This window comes from Sapajus apella, unplaced genomic scaffold (assembly GCF_009761245.1).
Source record: "Sapajus apella isolate SASKATOON/1434 unplaced genomic scaffold, GSC_monkey_1.0 scaffold65, whole genome shotgun sequence".
NCBI lineage: Eukaryota > Metazoa > Chordata > Mammalia > Primates > Cebidae > Sapajus > Sapajus apella.
Genome location: NW_022437005.1, coordinates 6,893,864 through 6,915,804, shown reverse-complemented (window position 1 = coordinate 6,915,804; position 21,941 = coordinate 6,893,864). Strand labels below are relative to the sequence as shown.

The following is a 21,941-nucleotide window of genomic DNA, read 5'->3' as shown; positions in this document are numbered from 1 at the left end:
CTCATAAAATTATTTGGGAAGGATTCCTTCTTTTTGGATTCTTTGGAATAGTTTCAGAAGGAGTGGTACCAGCTCCTCTTTGTAGGTCTGGTAGAATTTGGCTGTGAACCCATCCGGACCTGGGCTTTTTTTGGTTGGTAGGCTATTACTGGCTGCCTCAACTTCAGTTCTTGTTATTGGTCTATTCAGGGTTTTGACTTCTTCCTGGTTTAGGCTTGAGAGGGTGCAAGTGTCCAGGAATTTATCCATTTCTTCCAGGTTTACTGGTTTATGTGAATAGAGTTGTTTGTAGTAATCTCTGATGGTAGTTTCTATTTCTGTGGAATCAGTGGTCATATCCCCTTTATCCTTTTTTATTGCATATATTTGATTCTTCTCTCTTTTCTTTTTTATTAATCTGGCTAGTGGTCTGCCTATTTTGTTGATCTTTTCAAAAAACCAGCTCCTGGATTTATTGATTTTTGAAGGGCTTTTTTGTGTCTCTATCTCCCTCAGTTCTGCTCTGATCTTAAATTATTTCTTGTTTTCTGCTGGCTTTTGAGTTTTTTTTTTTTTTTTTAAATCTTGCTCCTCTAACTCTTTCAATTTTGATGATAGGGTGTCAATTTCAGATCTTTCCTTGCTTCTCATGTGTGCCTTTATTGCTATAAATTTCCTTCTAGACACTGCTTTAAATGTTTCCCAGAAATTCTGGTACGTTGTGTATTCATTCTCGTTGGTTTCAAAGAACACCTTTATTTCTGCCTTCATTTCATTGTTTATCCAGTCAACATTCAAGATCCAGTTGTTCAGTTTCCGTGAAGCTGTGCAGTTCTGAGTTAGTTTCTTAATCCTGAGATCTAATTTGATTGCACTGTGGTCTGAGAGACTGTTTGTTATGATTTCTCTTCCTTTGCATTTGCCAAGGAGTGATTTACTTCCAATTATGTGGTCCATTTTAGAGTGGGTGCAATATGGTGCTGAGAAGAATGTATATTCTGTGGATTTGGGGTGGAGAGTTCTGTAGATGTCTATTAGGTTTGCTTGGTCCAGATCTGAGTTCAAGTCCTGGATATCCTTGTTAACTTTCTGTCTTGTTGATCTGTCTAATATTGACAATGGAGTGTTAAAGTCTCCCACTATTATTGTGTGGGAGTCTAAGTCTCTTTGTAAGTCATTAAGAACTTGCTTTATGTATCTAGGTGCTCCTGTATTGGGTGTGTATATATTTGGGATCATTAGTTCTTCTTGTTGCATTGATCCTTTTACCATTATATAATGCCCTTTTTTGTCTCTTTTGATCTTTGTTGGTTTAAAGTTTATTTTAACAGAGACTAGGATTGCAACTCCTGCTTTTTTTTTTTCTCTCTCCATTTGCTTGATAAATCTTCCTCTATCCCTTTGAGTCTATGTGTGTCCTTGCACTTGAGATGGGTTTTGACTTTTTATCCAATTTGCCAGTCTATGTCTTTTGATTGGGGCATTTAGCCCATTTACATTTAAGGTTAATATTGTTATGTGTGAATTTGATCCTGCCATTTTGATGCTACCTGGTTGTTTTGCCCATTAGTTGACACAGTTTCTTCATTGTATCAATGCTCTTTACCATTTGGTATATTTTTGGAGTTGCTGGTACTGGTTGTTCCTTTCTGTGTTTATTGCATCTCTCAGGAGCTCTTGTAAGGCGCACCTGGTAGTGACAAAATCTCTGAGCAATTGCTTGTTCGTAAAGGATTTTATTTCTCCTTCACTTATAAAGCTTAGTTTGGCTGGATATGAAATTCTACGTTGAAAGTTCTTTTCTTTAAGGATGTTGAATATTGGCCCCCACTCTCTTCTGACTTGTAGGGTTTCTGCCAAGAGATCCACTGTGAGTCTGATGGGCTTCCCTTTGTGAGTAACCCAACCTTTCTCTCTGGCTGCCCTTAGCATCTTTTCCTTCATTTTCAACCCTGGTGAATCTGACAATTACGTGCCTTGGGGTTGCTCTTCTTGAGGAATATCTTTATGGTGTTCTCTCCACCGATACAACTTTCAATCTTGCTATCTTGCCACCATTTTCACTTCTGGATATTTATTTCACATTTATTTTCACTCCTAGATATTTTCAACACACACATGTCCTGTGAGCAAGCTAACATGCACAACTCTATTTTAAATTTCTAATGTGTGCCTCCATGCACATTTGTATTCTTTCAATTAGGCTCACTATTTCTCTTGACATCCAATTGTATCTCTGATTTAGTCTGAAGAAATTAAGCATATCTCTTTCATCTCAATGCAAACAATGGTTTGTATTCTTTTTCACATGACTTTAAAATTCTGTACACCAAAAGGCTCGCTGGGCTTTTGTAAAAGCAATGCACAATGATTGTTTTGAAAGAATAAGCCTTTCTGAAAATTCCTACAGAGTATGCTAAGGCTACAAAGTTCAAAGGAATTTGGTCAGATTCAATGGAATGGCCTCTTGGTTCAAGTGAAGGACTTGGAGGGGGGAATAAAACAAATCCAGCTTCTTTTTAAATAGAAATGAAAAGAGAGCTAAGCAGAAACCTCAACAGGAAGGAAGCTGAAATACCACAAATGGGAGTGGCCACTGCTGAACACAAGTTAGAGACACATTTTAATAAAACACACAAGGCTAATTTTAGTCATTCAGATACCTCACATCAGATCAGGGAAAATAAAGATCTAAGTCTTTACTGCTAATTCTTAGGAAAATGAAAATCCCATCCCATGGAAAAAAACTGGTACAGAAAATTTCCACTGTTTTTCTTCTCATTCTTTGAATCAATTCCTGATTATTTTGACAGCACTTTTTAAAAACATTAATTTTTCTATGCTCTCAATAGAAACTTTTCCAAAACAATATTCAAAATATCTGAAGTAGTTATGAAAATAAAAATAATAAAACCCCAAATGAAGCAAACAGTAATAACAATTCTGCTGTAATTAATCAGCACAAAAGGCTTCTCCATGCCCAGAAGTCCTGGCGTCCTGGCAGGGGAGCAGGTTGCTGCTCATCAGGGTGACACCTATGTGATGACAGCTGTGACTTTCAGGGCGTCTGAGACTCCAAATACAAAACCAAACAGGAGTCCTTGGGAAATTTTCCCTTTTGCTCACTCTGTGTATATTCAAGCACAAACTATTTTCAAAAAATTCCCTAAAACCCCTCTGAGTGGGATGGAAGGGACTAGGCAAGTATATTGCACTGTAATTAACACCCGTTCACCACTGACATCATGCGTCAGTGTAAAGATAGGTCACGTACTTTTAATTTCTCACACGCACGTCAGCGGTAAACAGTCCCAGTGTTCGTGTTAATGACACCATCTGGCGCCTCCCATAACTGTGTAGCATTCAGCTTCCAAACAAGATGTAATGGCAGCAACACATGAAACCCACTGACATTTACAGTAAGGAAATTTATTATCAGTCATCGGTTTGGTATAAATGTGTTTGCATGACTGCTGGGGCTATAAAATCGTCACCTTTGCCAGGCAAGCAAAGGTGCAATAAATAATGGATTTTAAGCCATGCATGTACTACCAAATCATTAAACATTTATCACACAGGCACAATAGCAACAGTTATCACTTGAAAAATTAATGCCACTTTTGAGGGTTAAATGAAAACCATAGAGTCTAAGCTTTAATGATTTTTAACGTGGTTCAGTATAGAATATGAAGATTTTAATTTTTATTTTAGTTGAATGTGATATATATAAATAGGTCTTCTACAATAATTTTCTCTTGAGGAAGAATCACTCTATGTTCTTTTGTTAAATACTAAAGAATATAATTGAAATGTGTCTTGAAAAGGCAATCATTGTTAAAATGTTTCAAAGCTAGAAATGGCCCACAAAAGGTTGTTTAGGAATCACATGGTATCATTCTCTTTAAAATCCTTAATGGATGAGTCAATGATGATCGCAATTAAACAATTCTGACTTTAGATTTAAGGAAACATAAACTCAAAACTGAGAAAATCCCCAGCCACGTTTGTCCCTACTACTTATTCCTTCCAAATATTCTCCCCATGCTGTGCCAGTAATTTCTCCGATATGCTTGTTCTTTGGGTATAAGAAATAATTCAAAATACAGATAGATTAGAGGATGGTTTTATGCAGGGTTAGAGGAAGGCTTTACGGAGGATTTATCAAAGCATAATTTGTGACTCCAAGAAACAAAGAGAAACCTGCGTGGGAACTAGTTATTTATTTGCTTGCTGGACATGGAACAATGAAGGCAGAGAAGCCAATGGCTGCCGTGACATGAGGCTCCCCGTGTGGGAGGTGAACCAGCAGCCAAGCCTGGACGGAGACCGTGCCATCAAGAGGCTCTGTCACGAGATGCCAAGGTGAGCATGCGTCTCCAAAACAACACAATCTCCGCTTGCAAAATGATCACCTAGCAAGAGGAAACAGCGATCTCTAGACTGAGTGGCACTGTTTGAAGAAAAAAGAAGTTAAGTAGTAACTGAATAAGAGATTTCTCAGTCAGTGTGTACATGAGATTTAACTCCTTGGTGAGAGCTGTTGCTTAAAAAGCTGTAGTTTTATAGGTCTGCTCCCTGTGGATGCTGCTCTCTCGCCACTCTCCTTCTGCCTGCCCTGCACCCTAAACAGGAAGCAGGTGCAGCACTCTGCAGGCAGGACCCCTGTTGGGACGGAGGGCAGAATAGTCTACAGAACACTGAGGAGACCAGGAGGGGAGCCCTGCTCCCTAATTTTCAATCAGTGGAAAGAAGCATTGAGATCACTAATAGTGACTGCTGTTTACAGCGGTCTGGGGACCGTGTGTCTTCTTTGTGTGTCTTGGGGTTGAAAGTCAAGGTTTTGTCAAGACCATGCATCTTCAGTGATGGCTTTCTCTGCTGTTGGGGAGAGCCCCTGCAGACAGTGTTTGTCTTTGGAAACTGAATTTAGGACTCAACAGAAGGGCTTGGGGTGGGGTGGGGGTCACAGGAATTAAGAGGACATTGTGATGCCTCTCCTTGAATACACATGTATTGCTGGTTCCAAGTCATTGAGGGAGAACTTTGGAGTCCAGCCCGGTCAGACAGAGGAGGGGGTGGCCACTCTCCCACCACTGAAGTCCACAGGGTGAAGAAGTTGCCTGAATTCCATCTGTGTGCCCACCTGCACAAAGCTCCGTTACACAAAGGAGCTACTCCAAGGACTAACTTTAGTGGAATTACGCGGAAACTAACATAATGCACTGGGATTGTGGCACTGTTATGAAACAAACACATATTGCCTGAGCCTTGACATCAAAACAAAAAGCACCAAGTGTAAGAATTTTTCTAAAGCAGCTTCTCTGTCCAATATCCTGAGAGAGCCCCACACTGCCCTGTCCTTCCATCTGCCACTGATTAATTTAAAATTCCTAAAGTTCTAGCTGCTACCTTACATCTTCTGGAAGTTACTATCGGGACCCTCCCAGAGGTAGAGAATCAATGAGTAACTTCAAGAAGGCCTTGCTCTTTCTTTCAAAGTTGTGTCACTTCCATGTTACCTTACAAAACACTCTGCCTTCACACGAGAGAGAGAGGGAGGGAGAGAGATTGCACACCATGGCAAAAACAGCTCTCCTGAAGGGTGTAAAAAAAACAGTTTAACAATGAAGGGAGAGAAACAAAAAGCTATTCAACAGATGCATGTCATTTTTACTTTTCAGTGTGGATCAGTTTTTCTTGTTAATTATATCACCTATTCTTTCCTTATATTGATAATTACATAATTACATGAAACAGATGGGTGACAGAATGCACCCAGATGGTGAGGACGCAAACAGGCTTACAAATTGCTTATTCTCGAGCATATTAAAAAGAATTATTTAATAATACATAGATTTCTATGCTCTACACATCTGTTGAGCAGAGCCTTCAAAACGGGTTACTTTGTAATTTTTTCCTTAAAAAAATACAATGTCCTCCCTGGGAATTCCTGGGAGACCAACTGCCATGGAGGTAAAATATTTCACCTTTTCCATAATTTGGATTCCTGAAATTCTGAATTCATGTTCAGAGCCCACTGTCTTGCTTTTCCCTCCTGTTTTGAAAAATAGAAATGGTGGTTTCCAGGGGAGTGAGTTACAATCACACATAGCACTGGTTATCATTTGAGAAAGCTGGACAAAGTTAAAAATGGGACGTTTGCCTTGAGAATATATTTGACATGTTTTAACTGTATCCGATGGGCTTCTTGCATGAAATTCTTTCAAAGTAATTAGGAAACTAAGTCAAAGGCACCGAAGCTGTATGGGCTGTGTGTGGAGGCATGTCTTTTGGAGGAGGAGGCTCGCAGGCTGCAGAGGCTTCTGAGGGGGCGGGTCTGAAGGAAGAAATGGCATCAGCTGCTTCCTTGTGGCCCCCACGCCACCTCTGTGTCCTGTGGAGTCAGGGATCTGCTTAAATGACCCTTATCAGAGGGGTTGGGCCTGTCCTGTTCCCATCCTCCCCTCCCAGGCTCTCCTCCTGATGGCACATGCTGCCACTGGACACAGTGCCTCCTGGTCTGTGTACTGTCTGCTATCCCCACTAGAAGGCAAGTGCTATGTGGCAGGGATGTGCCTGTCTATGACTGTCCCCACAGAGTACAGAACTGGGCCCACCACATGATCAGCATGCAGCAATATTGACTGGATGAATGACATAAATTAATTCTCCACCTCCAAGCCTCCTAACCAGCGATGCACAACAGGCCCTGGGCTTGAAGTCTCTGAAGAAAAGCCTGTCCAGGCAGGAGCTGATAGTGACCAACAAGGGGACTTCTCCATGGCAGATGGGGGTGGAGGATGGCAGGGGTCCCTGTCTCAGATGAAGAGCAGGCACAAAAGCCATGGTGTTTATCAGACTCATGGACAAAAAACAGGACACCTAGAAACATGGTTTGGTGGGGGTAGAGAAACAAGCCCAGGAAGAAACAAATCCACCGGGTTTCTGGTGGAGCAACCTGGCTCTCAGTGAGGCGAGGGTGGGTCACGGAACTCCAGAATCAGGCTGTCGTTTCCCACTGCACCAGGAAGTGACAATGGGTAGTCATGCTTGGAATTGGAAGTGTGAGCACTTCCCCAGGGCCACACTTGGATGGGGATTGTGTGTACTCTGTGTGTATGTTTTTATGTATGCCTGGTGTGTGTGTGTGTGTGTGTGTGAGAGAGAGAGAGAGAGAGAGAGAGAGATGGCTGGAGGGAGAGAGAGAAGAACAGAGAGAGTCGTGAGAAGCATCTGAGTCCCCAGGAGCCTGGAGATTCTTTTAGAATTTGAACTCTGTGAGCTCTGGCCACCTTCTGCTCTTGAATGGGGTGGTGTTAAGTGCTAAGCTGTTAGAAGTCACATGGTCTGAAAAGGACCTGCCAGCCTCGGTCCTACCAACACACTGTGACCAAAGACCCACTACATGGGGATCCATGTTGTCTGGTAAACAAATCAAAAGACTTGTGGTTTACAGTCCTGTGGGTCATTGTCAGACCATCTTTGAGAACTGCTCAATTGTGATTCGTGACAGATAATACTCGATTCCATTTTTAAATCAACGATCAACTCCAGTTTCATGAAAGCTCCATCCTGTATATCCGTGAATGGCGGTAGGAGGGGGTGGTTTTCACGAGAGGAGTTCTGCTAAGGTGACTGGAAAGTGCTGCCTAAGACCCGTTCCCTGGAAGCACAGCTCTTTCTGGTTAAATACATAAACTGCCATTAAAACCACAATTACAATGACTACCATGGTGATCATTTCAATGCACTGAATTATATGAAAACACAAAATAAAACAAACAAAACCTCGGACACAACTGAACAGCACAAGAAGTAGGAACGTGGCATGGTCTGTAATTTGCGTTTACTGCCATGGATTTCGACTGACCGGGTGGCTCATGCCTGCCTGCACTGCAGCTGAGTCATGTTTGATATCTCAAACAAGTGGCAATAAAAAAATCTTTATGGCTCCCATGCTATTTTCATACCTTATTTATTCTGTTTTTTCCCTGTTTTAAGTCATCTTTTATATTTTCTTCTTGCTTATTAAGTTGGTTACTATGGAGATCATGACATCAGTAATCTTGACTAAGCTTAATGGTCTTGAGGCAACATTCAGAAGAAAAGTTTTGGTACCTAAAGCGGTTCAACCCTGGAGAAAGGGAGCAGATTGAGAACTGAGGACTGTGGGCTTCAAGCTCCTTCACTAATGGGGCGACACAGCAGTTCATGCCCAGTCGGCCAAGTCCGTGTGGGGCAGCTCTCGGGGAGCACCGTGCCCTCGGCTAACCAGGGACTGCACTTTCCAAGCCCATTTAATCCTCTGCCTCTGATGAACTCAAATGCCATTTTCCCTCTGGATTTGGTGAGTGTGCAAATAATGACAACAAAACTCAGACTGCTTTAGGAAAATTACTGAACTGTGGAAGGCTTTTAATCTGTCTCAGTTCAATTTGAATGTAAAAGCCCTCTAGGTTCTTGGTTGTTTTGCCTGATCTTTCACATCTTCCAGGAAAGCATAACCCATTTTTTTATTGCTTATTTTTTTGTAGAGATGGAGTCTCACTGTGTTGCCCAGGCTGGTCTCAAACTCCTGGCTCCAAGTGATCCTTCTACTTCAGCCTCCCAAGGGATGACAGGTGTGAGCCACAGTGCCTGGCTCATCTCCCATTTGTAAAATTGGAATTTATTAACGGGATATAACAAATGAAAGTTTTAATAAAAAGACTTGAAAATTAGGCTTATGATACTGTACTTTACTCTATATGTATCTACTGACATCCAGTCACTTCAGAATGAATGCAATCACATTTTTATAATTTTTCTTCAGGCCAGAGGGAGTGAACCAGCCCCAGAGGGGCCTTCGTGTGGTCTGTGTTTCATGTGTCTGTCGCTGCTGTCATCCTAGTGGGGTGCTGTTTTTGTACTAGCAGATGTGTTTCATTTCTGCCAATCCCTGCTGACTTATGACCCCTCCTGATGCTGTAGGCAACAGCCAGGGGACACCAGGCCTTTGGGCAGACCCAGCCCCGGAGAACAAATGGGTCAATTCTGTGCTGTTTTGTTTCCAGGCAGGTAACAGGTTGCAAGAAGGTTTTCTGAGTCTCAAAAGCCTGCCTGTTACGCATCAAAAGTCAAAGTTGATGCTTCCAACGACAGATGCAGAAGAACACATGGAGACAGCAAGCACACTGTCTAAAGACCAGGAGGAGGAAAGCCAGAGGGGCAGAAGGAGAAATCGGTACAGCGCCACCCACTCCCTCCCTCTGGCTAAGGCCAGGAAAGTGGGAGGAAGTGGGCAGGATCCCCACAAAGATTTTGGAGAATACAAGAGTAGAGGAGACTGCCTCACAAGGGAAACTCTCCTGCCACCTTGTCCTGGGAAGAGTCCAGTGGAGACGGCTGAGGGAGCTTCCGGGATGAGGAAGGAAATGAGCTTCCTGAAGCCCAAAGCAGGGAACGCAGGACAGGAAGCGAGCGCCTGGCTCCGGGGGACACAAGGCCACAGTCTGACTGGCCTCAAGGCTGTGAGGAAGAAACGCCTCTGCAGAAAGCAATGAGGGCTGTGGGGGCTTAGATGCCTGGACAAGGGGCGACTCTGCCTGAGGACAAAGGCTGACATTCTGAACTCAGGATCCCCTTGAGGATGGGCAATACCCAAATAGCAGATGCCTCCCCTCCCATTCTCCTTACCACCCGCCCGATACCATGACAGTCCAAGTCCACGAGCTCCTGAGAACTTGGATGACTTCCCTAACCTCCTAAAAGCATGAAAGGTGGGGAAAAGCTCCCAAATGGACTCAATGGAACATTAAATCGTTAACTTTACCCAGAATTGATGGAGGTTACTTTTACTCCCATCGGGTAGAATAAAAGGCTCAAAGCGGAGACTCAGTTTAATTAGACAAAAATAGGAAAATAAAAGATGTATCATTTGCACACCTGGTTTCTTGTCTTAAAAATCTGTATCTGACATAAACAACAGGGCTTGCTGTATATCTCTGTACTCTGTATGTTGCTTAGATAAGGCAACATATTGCCAAGAGAAATCATCTTTTTCAATTCAGGAATCACAAGTTTTCATTTTCAAATTCTAAAGCTTTATGTTTTTTGAGTAAAGAGATAGTAACTTTATCTTTGAACTAGAAATACCATTTCTAGGAATTTATTCAAAGGAAATCATCACAAATGTGCTGAAAAATAATAAGAGCAGACATGGTGGCATTGTTCATCATGATAAAAATTGGGACAAAAACTTTAATGACCAACATGAGGGAAAGGGCCTGCAAACAGCAAAGGTGAATTGTGGGCTCTGGCATCACACCGTTTGGCTCCCAAAGCACGACTTAGCAGCTGTGTGGACTCAGCATGAAGACAATATGTGCTACATTCCAAAGGAGCCCCCTTATAAAAATGCCAAGTCAGTGGCAGGCGCTGTTTAAATGCCTTTTAACCCCTAGCTCATGATGAAGACATGAAAGGGTTAGATGAGTAGATGCAAAAGGAGCTTTTCTGAAGATTTCGTCCCGGAGAGCTGTTGATGTGCTGAGTCCCATGCGCCCCCACCCCAAAGAGGACAGATGTGGGAGCAGGTCTTTTGCTTCAAGTCACAGAAGGGGTTTGGGAGCCCTCCAAGAGCTTCACGTGAGTCCCCCAGATGCAGTGGACGGGTGTGCTGAGGGAGCTGAAGGGCAGGCGGCCTGCACGGGCAGATCCTGCTGACCCACGAGGCAAGAGCCCTTCTCGCAGGTCCTTCCTATAGGGCACTTCCAGGTGCAAATGAGACTCGGTGTGAAAGCTAGAAGATGGTATCTTCTGCATCAGGGGAATGCTGGTGAGAGGTCTCCAGAGACAGGAATCCCCTAGGAAACTGCAAACACACACTAAGGGAAGAGAAGTCCAGCCCACAGAGTCGGCACAATCTTATGACAGCAATGGCCAAGTTCAGACTTGCCTGCTCCTCCAACTGTTTCTCCCTGCCCTGACCCTAATTTCAGAAGGACTAGAAATACACTCAATAATAAGAAGACACTAATAGGCTAAAGAAAGAGAAAGCACTAAATACTGAAAAGCTATATAAATGCTAAGTAAGCAGACGGGGCATGGGAGTCAGGAAGAGAGAAGAGGACCGCCCCGTCCTGCCTTCTCCAGCCACAGGCTTCCCATGTGCTGCAGCCTTCAGCAGCGGGTCAGGGGAGTCTAACCCTTGGATGAAAATTGAGTTTTGATTATTACATCAAATGAAATTGAACATTTTATGGAATTAAGATCATGTATTGTGACTGTAAGTGATCCATACAGCTTTAATGACCTAGACTTGACCAGAAGGTCCCAGAACTTGCTCACTTTCCATCTGGGTGCAGGAGAAAACTCAGCCACGTGGAGCATATTTACAGGGCAATGAGATAGAGCTCAAGTGGCTTTGTGACTATTCCCCCAAGTCCTGCTGGCCTAATGCTCACCTGCATTACCAAACCTCTCCTAACCTCAGTTTTCCCCACTGCAGAATGGAGCCGATGATGCTGAAACATCTATGAGAATGAAAGATCATCCGGGACAGGATGTAACGCAGGGCCTGGCAGGAGGAAAGTGCGCACTGAGCGGCGGGGCTTGCTGGTCAACATACGACTGCGTGGCCACGAAAATCACACTTTACGATACTTAGTAACAAGTAAGTATAGCCGAAACATATGAAGTGAAGAGGCATGCTGCAAACACAATGACCCCATATCTAACAGTATATATGTAGTCTTTTTCATGGAAAATAGTCCGGAAGCTAAAACCCCAAAATATTAACAAAGGTAATAAAAACATAGGAGGACTGAAGGTTTTACTGATTTTCTCTATTGTTTTTCATGAAATTTCTACCAAAAACATGTACTGCTTTTGTAATAACATTTATTTTTAATCAAGGAGAAAAGATGTCACTTCTCTAGTCAGTATCTGCAGCTTTAATTGTCCCCTTTGTCATTTTATATCCCCAGCTACTTTAAAATACACAAAGCAAAGCCTCACGTTGGAGCTGCCATTCCTCTCCTCCCTGAAGGCGGATTCTGAAGAAGCCACTTAGCTGCAAAGGCCAGTTTCTGCCCGGGAGCTCAGCTCCACCCAGAAGCCTTGCTAGGCTGCAGGTTTCCAGAGCTCTGCAGCAGGCAGCTGATGCGTCCGGAGGCACTTCTGGACCTCTGTGGCATTCATTACCCTGGCTCTGCAGGGAACAGAATGCATTTTTTTTTCCTCCTACTGGGTTGTGGCAAGAACCCAATCAACATCCAGGAAAGCCTCAGGATTTTTTTCTTTTCTGTTGGGAGCAGTGGCAGCTCTTTTTAAGAGCAATAATATTACTAAAGGGGGATCAAACAAAGAACATGCTGGTGGCTTTAAAAAAAACCAGAAAGTCCCCCATTTTCCTCCTGCATTTGGATGGCCATCTTCTTTGCTGCCTGAGCTCTTTTAAATGTCTGCACAGGACCACAAGGGGCTGCTGAGTCAGAGAGGGCGAAGCAGAAAAGATAACAGAGGTTTTATTTAAGAAAAATCTCTGCTTTCAAAATAACTGATGCATTATTAGCAGTGCAGTGTCAAATGTGTGTATGAAGCTCTCTCGGAGTGGCAGAAATTCTACTTCTGAAACCGAAAGAACAGTTAGAGACACTGCCCTTCAATGGCCTTGATTTGTCCAGCACTTCATCAATTACCAGCCAGAAAGCAAGATCTGATCTAAGAATAAAAGAATGCAAAATAATGCAGTCACTTTGGAAAACAGTTTGGCAGTTCCTCAAAATATTAAACATAGAGTTAGCACGTGACCCAGCAATCCCACTTGTAGATATAGACACCACCCCACAAATGAAAACATATATATGCCCAAAAACCTGTGAGCAAATTTTCATAGGAACATTTTCATCATAGCTAAATACTAGAAATAAATCAAATGTCCATTAACTCATGCATGAAAAAAATACAGTATTATCCACACAATAGGATATTCAATAAAAAAGGAATGAAGTACAGATACACACTACAATGTGGATGGACCTTGAAAGCATGCTCTGAAGCCAGTCACAAAATACCACATGGTATATGTTGCCACTTGTATGAAATATCCGGAATAGGTAAATTCATAGAGAGATTAAATAAATTGCTGGTTGTGCAGGGCTGAGAGGAGAGGGTTGGGAGAGACAGGAAGTGACTGCCAATGAGCACAGTTCCTTTTGGGGGTGATGAAAATGTTCTAAAAGTAGATAATGGTAATGATTGTTCAACTCTGTGAATATACTAAAAACCTCGGAATTGTATAATTTAAGTGGGTGAATTGTATGGTGTATATATATATGATTTATATCACAATGTGAAGCTATTAAAGACATGGATAGGGGAAGAGAAAGATTGTCCTATAAATATCTGTCCTAGAATATAAGGGTAAGATATAGCATTGATTCTTGACAATGCTAAGACGTTAAGAAGTTCCTTTTCCCAATTTCTTCTCTATCATACCCTCAAAGCCTCATTTGCCATCTGACCACAGCCCAGTTTCTCAACCATTTCCCCAGCTTGTTATCATGCCACTAATTCACATCCTGTCTCTCCCCTCCACCCCCACCCCCCCTAAATAAACCCTCAGTCACTCATCTAATGGGCCTTTACTTGGGTTCTGAAGCCACGTCCAACACAGAACTGAATATTGAGAAATGTATGATGTAACCTCCATATGGGATCATAATTTTTTTTCTTACTTTCCCAGCAGCTGTCACCATAATTTTGTAACAACAAAGGATTTTTGTAATAACAAAAATCACAAAGGTTTGTAACAACAAACCCATACACCAGAGAGCTCACTGCAGACAGCCTGAATCAGCGGGTGTCCAAAACCTGCCAGCACACCAACCTGAACCCATGTCTGCTCCTTCCAAGCCCAGGTCAGACAGGGTCAGGCTGGTACCAGATGAAACCCAAGAGCAGATGACCCAGCCAAGAGGAAAATTCAGACTGCACTGGGGGAAGGCCAATCGTCTGTGGGTCACCTTTTGGTTAAGTGCTTGGTGCCAAAGATTTGTGAGGTTCAACAAGATCTATATCAAGCCATCTTCCTTTTCTGTGGTTTGGCTTTTCTATAATGAGTCATATTAGTAGAACTGGCAGGTAGGAAAGTATATCTGTAGTAGTTAAAGCTAGGAGTTTGGGCAACCAACTGGCTGGGTTTGAAACTCTGTCAAGTAATTTGCCTTTGGACAAGTTATTTACCTGCCCCCCTGGCAAGTCTGTTTGCATTAGGTAAACTGAGGATGGTAATGGCAGTAACTATTTACAAGTGCTGATGCCAGAACTAAATGAGAAACTCCATGGGAAGCCTTTAAGCAAGAGCTCAAGAGGTAATAGTAATGCAACAATAGTTGTTATTTTTATTATCTTGTAACCTTTCTAAGAGGAAGAAATTATGACAGTAATAAGAATAAACACTGATTCATAAGTCCTTCTGGTGTACGTTTATATGCTATTTATGTAATATACACTTATATAATATATAACATATTATATTAAACTGGTTAGTGTTCAGAGAATTGGAAAGAAATGACCATAGAACTTGTATTGTTGAAAGAAAAAAAACCCATAGAGGAATTTACGTAAATGATCCTAAGAATCTCGGAGAAGAGTTCACTATTAATAGGAGGAAATGTATTTCCCACAGATAGTGCAAACACATGGGAAGTGGCTTGAAGAACCAAACTGGACTCATGGTGATGATTTAAAGTGGGTTAATTTCATTTCAAGAACATATTCCTCCCATTGTCATATTAATAATCATCAGAGCATATATGATGCTGAAAAAATACAGGTCTGCATTTTTAGAAACCTCTACCAAGGTGACAGCCAAAGAGCTAAAAACACACCACTCGCCCTGACCACAAATATAACCAAGGGAAGTCTAACCATTGGCAGTGAAAGTTACCAAGTTTAAGGAAGGGGCTGGGAAACAATGAAGCTGGGGAAAATCTAGCAGGTGCTGGGAGAATAATGCAATTTCCTAGGGCAGCAGATGCACAAGTGAAACAGTATCCAGTAACAGTCCATCAGATGGTAATTATAGCTGGACTGGGAAGAACAGCCAGATGAAAAGGGGCAATTCAAAGGGTAACTGAATGCCGGTGAGTGACATCTTCCTGAGAGATCACATACCAGAAAAAAGCAGGGCCATCACTTAGCTCTGAGGGGGAGGGGTTCCATAAACCGTCATTTCTCTTTGTAGAAAAACAAAGGGAAAATGTGGAGAAATGAACGCACAGAATCCAAATGGAGCCCTCTGAAGAATTCATTAATCGAGATTTAATCAGACCATCAATAAGGAACCAGAAAAAACAAGATCGCTCTGAAATTATGATTCCTCAGTAAGAATGAAGGGTTGATTTAGTTCTGAAAATATCTGAGAGAGAGGTGAGTTTACGCTATAATTCTATGAACACTATAAACCAAGATGAAGAGCCAAAGTGACTAAAGTGGATGATGGGGAGCATCTATTGATATTGAGGCAATGGGAGGGGCTGTTTAAGTTCAAAGCATGTTTTCTGGAGTGTAATATGACAAATAATAGTTGTTTAAATTCCCACTCCTAGAAAGGAAGCAGTGCCATTTTTTTTCAAACACATTCCTTCTCCAGAAATTCTGCAGAAACAGTTCTGGGCCCAGTGCAGCTATTTCTCCTGAGTCTGGGCTCTTGTCACCTGGGAGACCAGTACAAGCCCTCTTCCACCCTCAGCTAATACTGAAGCTAGACTGGAAGCTCCTCGCAGGCAATGGATGGTGACACAGTCAGATCTGAATCCCTGTACAAGGCAGGAAGGAAAGAAAACAGGCTTGTATATAGACCCACCCTCAAAGTAAGCGTAGGACAGCTTGTTCCACTGTCTTTAATCAATATAACCACTAAATTAATACAGCCCAATTTTGAGTGTTTTCCTGATCATAATACTCATTCGGGATAAATACTTGAGGGGATGGATGGATACCCCATTTTACATGATGTGATCATTACTCATTGCATGCCTGTATCAAAACATCTCATGTACCCTATAGATACTACTAAGTACCCACAAAATTAAAATTAAAAAAATAAAATTATTATATAAAAAAATACTTATGCAGCTGGACCCTGATGAGTCATCTAATGAAAAACTTCAATGAAAATAACTCTAATAATGTAAAAGCACAGGCCAAGATGGCTCATTCAAGCTAAGAAAAGAATCTTCCAGGTCTATGATGTCAATTATGGTCTTGGTCAGGAAAAAGCCCTCTCTCTTACCCATGCATTTATACTGGTTGACTGTAGAGATATTATTATGAATCTTTGAGGCCTAGTTCTGAAATGTGTGATGAAAATCATTCATGTTTTCTAGGTTCTTTCTTACGACCTGCTGTGGGGTGGGCTGTCAATTAATAGAAATGATGGGGAAGGCGCTGTGGCAGGGACAGGACACTGATCATCCAAACCAGGCAGGAACTAGGGGGCCCTGGGGTGGGAGTGAGGGCACATTTCCCTGCCACGCAGTGATGAATTTCAATCACTGCTGCCTTGTGCCAGATTCAAATTGGCAACCTACCGAGATGAAATGCTTTCTATCCCATTACTCATGCCTGGAGTGATCTGTTCCCTTGAAGATTGGCTTCCTAGGTGAAAGCTAGGGACTGGACAGTCACTCTGAGACACTTTAAATAGGATAAAAGGTATGAAAGACGAGTGGCCGGCAGGAGAAATGATATGGACACGGTGAGGGAGCTGAGGGTCTCATATAAAGCTCAATGCACTGGGAGGGGTAGGGGGTGGGGGGAGATGTGAAACTTAAAGGGAAAATTCATTCATTTGGTAACGACAGTTGCTCAGCCTTGCACAGTTTCCTACTGCAATGCTATTGCTCTACTAAGAAAACAATGTCTTCAGGACTATACAGAAATTCCTCCTAAAAATATTCTACTTGGCTCAACTTGTCTCAGATAATCACTCTGAAACATTAAAACTGTCTAAAATGTTAAAAAGAGAAAAATAATTTTTAATAATATAATTTAGCATTTTAACTTTTGAATGCCGAGGCCCATTCCATGTGGATTATGGTCCTGATAAATAATCCTGTGATTGAACTTCTAATATGTCTAAAATTTTTACTAAATCTAAATCTCCATTACAATCTTCCGAAGCTTGAGTACAATGAGTAGCAACAAAAGTGCCTCTTAGTATTCCATGGTGTGTGTGCGCCACATTTTCCCTGTCCAGTCTATCATCGATGGGCATTTGGGTTGGTTCAGCAGGGGGTGGGGAGTTGGGGGGAGATAGCATGGGGAGAAATGCCAGATATAGGTGATGGGGAGGAAGGCAGCAAATCACACTGCCATGTGTGTACCTATGCAACACTCTTGCATGTTCTTCACATGTACCCCAAAACCTAAAATGTAATTTTATAAAAGTGCCTCTTAGTCAGAATTCACCTGTGAAATAAGCACAATAGCACGAGCAAAAAGTGACAGGCATCTGCGTTATAATTCCTCCCACTCATCTGCTAAGTGGCTGTCTTCCTGGACCCTGGATTTGAACAATCCATCTCTGCTTTATGCTGAAATACACCAGGGCTCGGGGTGGGGGACACAGCATACTGAGATGACGATCGAAAAGGTTACTCAATGTAAGCAACGATTTTGGATCCTGCCAACCTGAGAGGTTTTAACAAGATAATTTTAAATGAAATAAAATGTTTTTCTCTGGCTTTCTCCCCACCTCAGAGCTCCAGCTCACCTCAAAGTCACCCAACTGTGAAAAATCTCACAGTAGGGTGGGAAGGAGGGGGCAGGTGTGGAAAGCATTCATCAAAATGATGCTTCCTGATATCCATGCAGCAACTCCGGACTTCTCACTCCAGCTCCAGCCAGGCCACTTACGCTGCCAGAGCAATGGCTGAAGGTGCAGGAGCCGTGGGTTGCCACTGAAGTATAAGGTCTTCCCTTGGCCCCGTCCTATGGTCTGTCCACACGTGAAGGTGTTTCAGCGATGACTGCAGAAGGTCAGCATCTCTCACCCTAACCCTGATCTGATGCAGAAGCTACAAGGTTGTTCACTTTGCGCATCCACGTACTTCTACGCCCAGCGCCTTCTCCAGGGATCAGCTTGCCTCTGTGGAAACTGTATTTCAGTGGTGGAGAGAGCATGTAGCCACTGTCTCTGACCCCAAGTTTGTCTTTGCACCTAACTTCTGGGTGTTGCCTCTGTTTCCAAAGCAGTCTGTTTCCAGGATCTCCACATGCAAACAGACCACATGGTGGCCCATCCCAAAGATCCTCCAGGTGGGCTCGGCACATCTCATCTCCAGAGCTGTGGACTCTGCTACTTAAGAATATGCTTGTGACCTTCAGGCATATTCTTGAAATGATATGAATCTGGAGTTTGCTTCAAAATGATATAGGAGAAAGGGGAAGTGGTGGGGGCACAGAAGATCCAAAATTAGCTAAAGAGTTAAAAATCACTGCAGCTGCGTGCTGAGTACATGGGAGGCCCAGTGCCACTCAATCTGCGGTCCTGAACAGGTGCCATTTATTTGGTAACGACAGTTGCTCAACCTTGCACAGTTTGCTACTGCAATGCTATTGCTCTACTAAGAACAATGCCTTGAGGACTATACAGAAATTCCTCCTAAAAATATTCTACTTGGCTCAACTTGTCTCAGATAATCACTCTAAAACATTGCCTAATAGTGCAAACTATTACTGGTCTCTGAAGATATGAGTAAGAGAGATGGAGAGAAGCATTCAGAAGCTTTTATAGCAAACCAACAGAGTAAAGCTATGTTGTTAAATCTAATAATAAGATAATTTTGTCTGTCTTTGCTTTTTGATCTCGTTTTTCCAGGAATTCACTTTTACAAAACTATCAGTCCATGACTAATTACATATTAATTTTTTAAAAAGACAGGTAGATTGAGAAGTCCTGCTTTATGTGATCAGTCTCTACTCACATATACATTTACAACTATATAAATGTTTTTGTTATTTTACAAATACAAAGATGTACGTTAGACACAAAGCTGCCTCTGAGTTGGTCTGATCGAGGTGCCCTCCCCACCCTCAGTGCACTGGCAAGGAAGACAGGAGCTGGGTAGGGTGATGTTCATCCTGCAGTGCAGAGCGTGTTGCGAGGTGTTTATCTGAGCATCGTCTCCAGCCCTGAGGGGCAGCTCCTTGGGCTAAGTGTTTGGAGAGTTTAAACTTAACACTTTCCTTTTTTCTCTCTCACGAAGGACAAATGTTAGTCCACTGAGGGATTTTTTTTTTGTTTTACTTACTTAAGTGGAAGAGTATACAAACACTACAAGCCCGTATCGGTCATCATGAGAAAATTCTGTTTTCCAATTAAGTTATTGAAAAAAACAGGTACATTTCCATTTAAAAGAATATCTAGGTTTGATTTCAGTCCTTTTTCCTGTTCTGACAAAAGTGACCCCTGGCCATTCATTTTAAGGTCACAAACTCCTGCTGCCACAGGGCAGCTAATATGCTTCTGTTAATCATCTTGATTCCCCCCGGAGGAGGGAGTTAAACAAACCAGCTTAGGACCCGGGGCCCAAACATCGCAAATGCAGCCAGTTCTGTTTTCTCTGTCAGCTTTGTCCTAACAGTGAATGACCACTTAATGCCTTGAAAGCAAAACATCATTGAAAGAGGGAATCTGCTTTTGAGGACAGGCAAAGAAAATGAAAATATGCTGGAGGGTGACTCTAGGCCTTTTGTCTTGGGACACAGCAGCCTGAGAGGCATCCCCAGGGGATGACCCTGCAAGGCCTTGTGGCTACTGCTTTAGGCTTGCTGGGAAATAACCACTTGAGGGAAAGGGCTGCGGGGGAGCCTTCGAAGGGCTCTGCCTGTAAGGGTATGAGCACCGGGTTCCCTGTAATTAAGAAGCAGCCTGCTCCCGCGAAGACAGCACTGCCACCCCATCTGCCAGGCCCGCGGGAGCTGGCACCGCGCCGCCCTGCCTGCCGCCCTGCTACCCACCAGATCCTTGGAGACCTCCTTTGATGGAGCGTTTATGCCAAGCTTTTCCAGAGGATAGACAATCTGTCGTCGTGGTCGCACGGGAACCAAGTAATGAAGGGCAGATGTCAGGGAGTGGGCGTAGGGGTTCTGGAACTGAAAGACAGCAATCTATATTTTAGGGGAGAGAATGTCAGAGAGGCACAGCACAGATGTCTGCGTACAGCTTTACAAATACAAAACTCTTAACTCGGCCAAGTCAGAGAGGAAAAAAAATCAGCAAATAAACAAACATACTCTTCGAGCGGAGGAATGAATTGTAGATAATGCCTGACACTAATGAAGATAATTACGAGAGTAATTACATTACTATCTCTGTGGGAATGACAGATAAACAAGTGGTTTGGTTTATGGGATTTTTCAGTACAAGTATTTTCCCCGGGAGGATATTCTTCTCCACAGTGATCATGCATCAGCCTGATCTGACCCCATTAAGCTGTGTTATCTGCATCCTGTTAACCTTTGTATGTTTGGCACAGGCTGCTTTAAGAAAGAAACATAGATAAAAATGTCATCCAAGGGGTATCTTAGCAAGGTGAAAATCCTCCTGTTTGTAAAAGTCATTCATAGTGACTTCAGTGACTTCAACTGGACCTTTGGTTAAAAAAAAAACCAAAAAACTGTTTTATAACAAAAAGATAAAACTGGGAAGTGGGGGTGGGGGTGGGAGAAGTAGATCATATTATTTACATTTAGACTAATACTAAATTATGAGTTGGATTTATACTTATTCAAATAGACTATGTTAAACCATGTCTTGGGGGATACTTTAAATATTGATTTATCCAGTTTTAAAAACTTAGCAGAGAAAACCAAACATGGTGATCTTTACTTCTGTAACATTTATGAAATCTTAGGGGTTTTGGTGAAATGAACTCAGGGCATTGCAAAAATTTAAATCTGAAGAGTTAGACTGTAAAACCAAAACTTTTAATGATATATTTATTGAATTTAAGCTGGAAAGCAAAGAAAGAAAAACTGAACTGTAGATGTATTTTAATAATTAGATGGTTTACATATGACTTTTTTGCTGTTCTAAAAATAGCCTGTGATTTTTATGAGCTTCTAAAATGGTTTTCTAAAATTTTTCACCACTGAACTTCATACTCTGACATCACAAACTGAAAAGCAGAACCCTAGACAGCACCCTGTTTTTATGCCTGGAAGATCTCTTAATACATTCCCTGACCAGAGAGATAGAGAGAAAACCATCCCATGATGTGAGCCAAGAAGCTCTACTTTACTGTAGTCAACTGGGGATTTATGGCAGAATTTGGGAATTCTTACCCAAATTACTTGGAACTGCTTGATACATGATACACTTGTTTTAAATGAATATGTGAAATCAACTGGAAGAGCAGACTGAGAAGAAATCTGTTTCCAAGTATGTTTTTAGAGGCTATATACAACAGTGTGGAACATATTCCTAATTTCATAGTATTGAAGTAAATGTATAAACGTTTAATGAAATGCCCAAGGTATTATTTTTAGTATGGATGCAAATGGACTTTCTCTAACCCAGCACATCAGGCAACTTCATGAATAAAAACAAGAATTTAATATCACAACTTGAAGGTCACAAAACTGGCATTTGGCCAACTGCAAAGTAAAAGAAAACTGTGCAGGACGAGGATTTTCCAGCAGAACTGTTACCTTCCCATCTCAGTGAGTTCAAAGCTGGACCATTTCATTGCCCAGGGTGCGGCTTTTTAAAAGAAAAAAAAAAAAAAAAAAAAGAAAGAAAAACTAGAGCAGAGTCTACATCTCACTCAAAACCTTTTCTATGTTTTTTCTTTTTTCTTCCCCATTTCCTCTGGACTTCTCTAAAATGCTTTTTGTTAAATAAAATACACTGGGAAAATTATTGTTATGTGTATGTACTAATACACTTTAGACTTTAAAAAAATATATAT

At 42.1% G+C, this 21,941-nt stretch overlaps 1 protein-coding gene across 3 annotated transcripts in view; it reads right to left on the bottom strand.

The window, feature by feature from the left end:
- Positions 1-21,941, bottom strand: part of CFAP61 (cilia and flagella associated protein 61) — a 298,730-nt gene that overhangs the window by 151,569 nt on the left and 125,220 nt on the right. For all 3 annotated transcript variants that reach the window (XM_032248119.1, XM_032248120.1, XM_032248121.1), the window contains one exon: positions 19,990-20,124. In XM_032248119.1, coding sequence (XP_032104010.1) covers positions 19,990-20,124 — 135 coding nt within the window. The remainder of the gene's footprint in view (positions 1-19,989; positions 20,125-21,941) is intronic.